The 6719-nt window shown below is 54.8% G+C and overlaps 1 protein-coding gene across 1 annotated transcript in view; it reads left to right on the top strand.

Moving 5' to 3' along the window:
* PDPK1 (3-phosphoinositide dependent protein kinase 1) overlaps positions 1 to 6411 on the top strand; it is a 73847-nt gene extending 67436 nt beyond the window's left edge. The window contains exons 13-14 of the mRNA XM_040635489.1: positions 378 to 530; positions 827 to 6411. Of these exons, the coding sequence (XP_040491423.1) occupies positions 378 to 530; positions 827 to 943 (270 nt within the window). The 3' untranslated portion in view covers positions 944 to 6411. The remainder of the gene's footprint in view (positions 1 to 377; positions 531 to 826) is intronic.
* Positions 6412 to 6719: the final 308 nt, after the last annotated feature.

The raw sequence follows: 6719 nt of genomic DNA, 5'->3' as shown, positions 1-6719 counted from the left end.
CCCCCCCCCCCCCCATGAAGCAGAGGGCACGAGGGGCGCCCTGACTGTCCCTGGCAGGCTAGGTGGAGCAGGCTTGGGTTTGCCTGCCAGTGCCGCCGCTCCCCCGTGTGGCAGCGGAGGGAGACACGCCCAGGTGGGGGCTTCGGGATCCAGCTCACGAAGACCAGGCGGGCTGGGCGCTACATTCTGCCTGCCCCTCTTTGACCTGAGAGGCCAGGTCCATGGGGGGAGGCCAGGTCCCAGGAGAGTGGACATGGGGCTGGTGCTGGTCCTGGTGCCCCAGGCTGCTGTGATGGCCCGGCCTCTGAGGCCGCGGTAGGTGCTGCCCACTCCCATTTCTGAGCCCTGACGAGCAGGGTCTTTTCTTTTTGCATCAGGGCTTGTTTGCACGACGACGACAGTTACTGCTCACAGAAGGGCCACACTTGTATTATGTGGATCCTGTCAACAAAGTCCTGAAAGGTGAAATTCCATGGTCACAAGAACTCCGACCAGAGGCCAAGAACTTTAAAACCTTTTTCGTGCACACGGTGAGTTTGTCTGTATGGGCTCTCCTCTGCAGGGCACTTGTCTCCCTTTTCTCGTGTCCCAGGGGCCCTGGCTCCCAGCTGAGCCCTGAGCTGGGCCAGCAGGCCCCCGTGCTTATTTGTCAGGGCGGGAGCGACCTAAGGAAGCTGTCGGTCCTTGCCTACGTGTGTAGTGTCTGCACCTACGCGAAGGGAAAACCCGCCAACTTGCGCGTCTCTGGGGGTGCCCACTGTGGCCGCAGTAGGTGCTGCTCTTGGTGGGACCCCGCAGCATCATTAAACGGTTTCTGTCTCCGCAGCCGAACAGGACGTATTACCTGATGGACCCGAGTGGGAACGCTCACAAATGGTGCAAAAAGATCCAGGAGGTGTGGAGACACAGATACCAGAGCCACCCGCAGGCCGCCGTGCAGTGACACGTCCGTGGCTGCTGCACTCGCTGCCAGGACACGTGCCCCGGCGCAGCTCGCTGCCCTCCGGGACGCTTCCAGACCACCTGCCAGCCATCTCAAGGGGGACGCAGACGGCGGAACCTTGCAGCTTTTTTATTTAAAAGAAAAGAAGAAAAAATACCCAACCACACAAAGAACAAAACCAATAACGAAAAGGAATTCAGGGTCGCTTTGCTTGCTCTCTGTGCTCTGCGGAGGCTCCCCAGGCTCCCCTTGCCATGGGGCCCCAGTGCTGTGCACGCCCACCGGATTCCCACCCGGGCGAGTGGCACAGATGCGAGTCACCAGCTCTGCACCACACGCCCTGGTCACCCACCGGCCAGTCCTCCTGTAGCCGAGGGGATGGGGTGTGTGTCTGGGCCCTTGCTGCTCCTAGGTTATCGCAGAACCCATCGGCGGGGGGCCGTGCACGCCTCTGCTGGGGTGGCTTTGATCTCTGTGGGGTGGGAGGGCTCTTGGCTTTGGTCCGTGTGCTCCTTTTCTTGTGTCCTTACTTGATGCCCCCGTGCCCCACCAGGCCCCCTGCTTGCCTTCTCGTATCACTCGGGCTGTGAGCGCTCCATGGCTTGCGTTCGTCGGGCAGGCTCCAGGTGGGAAGTCATGGAGCGGGCTGTCGGGGTGCGTAATGGAGCCACTGCTGAGGTTGGAAGGTGCCAGCAGGCCGTTCAGCTGAACATCCCTCTGAGTGGGGTTGGCCCTGTGCAGCTGGAAAGAGCACTGTGAGAGGTGGGCACCCGGTTGCGCCAGGAGATAGGACTGTGTCCCACTTTGTGCGAGTCCAAGGCAGCAGGGCAGACTGCGCCTGGTGTCTCCCACACGAAAGAGGGCTGCCTGATGGGCTCCTCCTGAGAGTTTGGTCAGAGGGTGGAACGTGCAGGCCCCTTGGAGCAGTTTGCTAGGGCCGAGGGACTCTGGGCACCAGCAGTCTCCCAGCTGTGACACGCACCCTTTTCGTGGTGAGGGAACATTCTCGTAGCCTGACTCCCAGCACATGTCACATCTCCACAGTGGAAGTCTGTAAGCCTTCTCATGCTGTCAGGTCATTTACCCCCTCAGGACGTGGACCTCGCTGGGAAGAAAATGTTGCTCACCTTGCACAAGGGGTAGGAACACCGCACTGGAGCCTGAGCAGCCAGCCTGCTGGCCCCCCTGCTTTCCGCCTGCCTGCCTTCCAGTTTCCACAGGCAGCAAGATGTGGGTACCTGCTGCAAGGGGTCCACGGTTTCCCCACCCTTTGATTTCTTTGCTGCTGCTCCTTGGACAGAGAAAGCCTATGGGCCTGGTGGGGCTGGGAGTTCCTCTCTCCCTGCCCAAGTTGTCCCTTGAGGGCGGTCCGCAGTCCCAGGTGGGAGGGGCAGAGGCACCGCTGAATGCAGGCTGCTCACAGACCCGTCTGGCCGTGCCCGGGGGATGAACAACTTCACAGTTTTCTTTAGACTTTGACGAAGGCACCAGCAGAAGGCTCCCAGAGGAAAGATTCTCCCTGGCGACTCTCTCCCCATTTCCTATCTCGAACAAACCATCCGTCAGCCCATGTTGACAAGTGGTCCAAATCAGGAGAAAAGATGTCTTTCTCCAACGGGTTTAGCGATAAGAGTGGCCCTTGTCAGCCTGGGAGGGAAGCGTGGCTGTGGAGCAGCTGCCGCTAGGCCGTGCAGGGGCTGGACGGGAGCAGAGGTGGGGCCGAGTGCGGGTGGCTTCCATTCGGCTCTTGGGCACTGCTGCGTGAGAGCTGCAAGCGAGTGAGCGAGCGTGCGCGTGCGCCCACGGGGCGGGTGCCAAGGTGTTGGGGGCGTGCCTGCCCCGGGCTGCCTGCGTAGCTCAGGCTCCCCTCTTCCTCCTCCTGGCTTCTGAAAAGGCTCGCCTGTGTTCACGTGCTTCTCAGAAAGTCAGTCTCAGGGGGCCTTCAGGAATGTCATTTCCAGCTTGCTCCCCACGTTGATCTTTGACCTTTCTCATAACACCCGCATCTGTGGGTGTGCCGTTCGGAGAGTTGGAGGCTGCTCTGGCACGGCGTTCTTCCTTGCGGCTGGTTACAGGGAAAGGAGCAGGGCTGGCATTTGGCTTTAACAAGAGCACTCGGCTGGGCTGCGTCCCTCCCCCCAGACGGCGCCACTACCTCCTGGGCTTCACCCACCAGCTCCATCGTCACCTCTGAAATCAGAGAAGGGGGTTCAGGGTTCAGCTCGCAGCTGACAGAGTTGAAGTCACTGCCCTTGTCTGAGCCAGTGACAACTGAGCCCTTCTCCCTAGGCCACCGTTCCCCTCTCACTCAGAGCCTTCTTGTCCTTTTTTTTTTTGTTTAAAGGCACATACATGTTCTTTTCCTGCCCTGCACGTCCATGTCAGCTTTCGTTGTATGCAGCTTGTTTTTAGAGCGCCTGTCCCGGGGCAGGTGCCTTGCCTTCTAAGATGTGACATGGCTGTCAGTCGAGTACGTACACAGACATACGTGGAAGTACAAACGATTTATCCACTCTGAGAAAGAAAGTGCCCTGTTGTTGACTAGATGCGGGAGCCAGCCGTGTGTCTTACTGAGTGTGGGCAAGGAGAAGGTGCGGTGCCAAACCACGTGGCCTCACCAGGCATGGAGGAGAGGGGGCAGGGCTGTGGCCTCCACAGGCTCAGGTGGCCCACTGTGCCTCGCCCCTCTCTGGGAACTCCAGGAAGCCAGGTTTGGGTGGGGCAGTTTCCTTCCCTCTTTCTGCAGGCCTGACCAGGACAGTGGGCGCTGGGTCATGGTAGCAGGTGGCCCCGTGGGGTGCACAAAGCCTCACCTGGTACACGGCACTGCACTGCGCCTCCTGTTCGGAATCTTGGCTCTCAGGACTGTGTTACAGACCTGCTTTGCAGAAGAGGCCTCTCATGGCCGTGCCAGAGGTGGCAGGACCCGCACCTTCTCCAGGCCCCTGCTGCCGCTGTGGTATTTGTGGCCGAGGTCCATAGGCACAGACTCACCCAGGGCCAGGTGCCAGGCCAGGGGCTCCAGGTGGTTCTGTACTTTCTTAAAACGTTTGCTTTCTGAGAACATCAACTGTAGGCTTACCACCCAGAAGAGACCACTGTGAAAATTTTGGTGTATCTCTGCCCCCCCCCCCCAGCCGCCAGTGCACACATCGGTTTGCTTTTTAAACTGAACTGGGAACATGAAACACACACTGTTCTGCATCTAGCTTGTTTCACTCGATAATTTATCTTAGGCATTTCTCCATGTCATAAACAATGATTAAAAACATTGTTTTTAGTGATTGTAGAGCTTAATGGTTATAAATTTTATCATAACTTATCTGACCATTTTCCTTTTATGAAACATTTAGATGGTTTCTGGTTTTTCACTATTTAAATGCTGTGATGAATGTCCTCATAAATCTTTGATTTTGACCCTGGTCTCCTCCCCACCCGTGGTTCCTAGAGGTAGTGTTTTTGGGTCACAGAGAGTTTGTTTGTTTTATAGGTGGTATTAGTCTCTCTCCCTTTGTCTTGACCTGATGCTTAGATGCTCAGAGTTCCAGTACAGAACCTCCTTACTGTGTCCTGCAGATTCTGAACAAATCAGTTCCTGGTAAGGTGTGTGTTCCAAAGAACGCTTTCATAAGCCTGCTCTTTTTTCCCCCACAATGCTAAAATGACATCATTTACTGCAGTCCGTTTGTGACAGTTCTTTCCAAAAGCTCATTTCCTGATTTTCATTGACAGAGTCTGGTTAACGCTTGCATGTTGGTTACTTCCCATCCCTGCTGCTGTGGCTTTCAGGCGCTTGATGATGTCTTCAGAAGCTCGTACTCCGCGTCCACAATGGTACTGAATTTGCGTCTGCACAGGCAGCAGAGAGAGAAAGTGTTGAACTGACCTTGCCACGTGCTAGTGGATGATTTGTAATTAAGTTTGTAGACTCAGAAAATACCCTGGGCCATTTGGAAAGAGACCATGTAGGCAGTTGGGTTTTACAGAAGGTTATTTGCCCCCACGCTGTTCCAACAGTGGCTCTCAGTACGGAGGTCTTCGTTCAGCAGAGCGCAGTGGCCAGGCCTTTTCACTGTAGAGGGTGATTTTCCTGGTCCACACGGTTTCCGGGACTTCTCCCCGTCCTCCCTCACGGTGTTGCAGGTCATCTGGCCATCTTCAAACCCAGACCACCGTATTTGGTTTCATTCCTAATTTCTCCACTTCAGTTTGGGGTCCATTGATTCTGAGGGGAGAGGTGCCGTGCTCAGTGTCACTTGAGTCTGCCAGAGATTTTGGCTGGATTGTGCAGAACTGGACTTCTGCCTTCCTCTGACACCGCAGGTCCCCTGTGCCCTGGCCAGTCCACAGACTGAGGGTGCTCACTCCTCAGACAGAGAGGCTGCCGCTTGCCAGAGTATGATGAAGGTACTGTCCTTAGAGAGGTTGCCATGTACGTTTGTCCACATTGTTTCTTTTCATCCAAAGCTCAAGGGAGCTGATGGTGACTCAGGTGGGTGTGGCCCTTCCCTCAGGCAGCCTGTGTGGCAAGTGCCTTAAATGAGGGGTGCAGGCTGCTGGCTCAAGGTTGCGGACTTGTAAACATCAGGCTGCCTGTGGAGAACTTGTCTGGGGAAGGAGCTGTTCCAGCAAAGAGCAGTTTTATCTGTAGCTCGGACAGCGGTGCTGGGCAGCTCAACTAGCCTACATGTATACCTGAATTTTCCCCAGAACCCACTTCTTCAGTATGAAGAAACACCAAACTGTGTGCAGAGAACTTTTTACAAAAGGCAGACCTTTTTTTAGCGTGTGATCCAGCCTAGTCCCAACCCGTCTGGTAGAATGACGTATGAGTAGGGGTCGTTTTGCTGATAAAAAGCCTCTATCCTTATCAGAAGTTTGATTGGACGTTGACAAAAATAAATTTTTGCAGTGTTTAGAGCTGCTGTAGCTGTTCCTTAACACAAAATAGGATGAATCAGTCGTGTGTGAGCCGTCTTTCAGGTTGGTGGCAGTCAGTCAGGACGTGTGTAAAATTCTCTGCCTGGTCTGTAGCTGTAACTGTGATGTACAGGCAAAGCAAAAATCTAAAACTTACGAAAACAAATAATGCAATGATATTAGGATATACACTTTTGTATTTTTATTCTTCTATAAGGTTATTTGCTGGCTATTGTTGGCCTCTAGTTCAGTCTGTGTTATTTAAAATCTAATATATGAATTATTTGGATTGAATTCATGTTCGGGGCCACCTTGTTGTATGTATTGATGTACAGCCTTGAATGTGAATAATTATTGTAAACTATATTTTACAACTTTTTTTCTGGCTTTATTATATAAATTTTCTATTTGGTCAATGATTTAATCATAATTTAATGAATCTGTTTCTTCTCTTTTTTTCAAATATTTGTGCTTTAGATGTAGTTCCTGGATGATGAATTTTCCACTTATGCTCGGTAGTCTTGTAATAAAAAAGCATGTAGAGTGTAGACGCTCGCTGGCGTAACTCTTCTTTGACCGGGGGGCGGGGGCGGGGGCGCGGGCCGGGCACGGTGGCCACCTGCATCCCGGGCCCGGAACCCGGCGTCCGCGCCGCACGCGCTGGGGGCGGAGGCCTGCGAGCCCTTCGAGCCCGACGCCCGGCTCCGGCCGGAAGGGGGCTCGGCCGGCCGCTTTTCCGGACCGGAACTTCCGCCTGCCGCGTGACACCAGGGCGGGCGCTTTACGAGGGCGGACCCGTGGGCGGGACAGAGCCGGGAGGAAGGTATTAAAGGCCGGACGCTTCCGGTGGAGAGGA

Source organism: Ursus maritimus, unplaced genomic scaffold (genome assembly GCF_017311325.1).
Source record: "Ursus maritimus isolate PB19 unplaced genomic scaffold, ASM1731132v1 scaffold_2, whole genome shotgun sequence".
NCBI classification, from domain to species: Eukaryota; Metazoa; Chordata; class Mammalia; order Carnivora; family Ursidae; genus Ursus; species Ursus maritimus.
The sequence above is the reverse complement of the archived record's forward strand: the minus strand, read 5'-3'. Positions and strand labels throughout refer to the sequence as shown.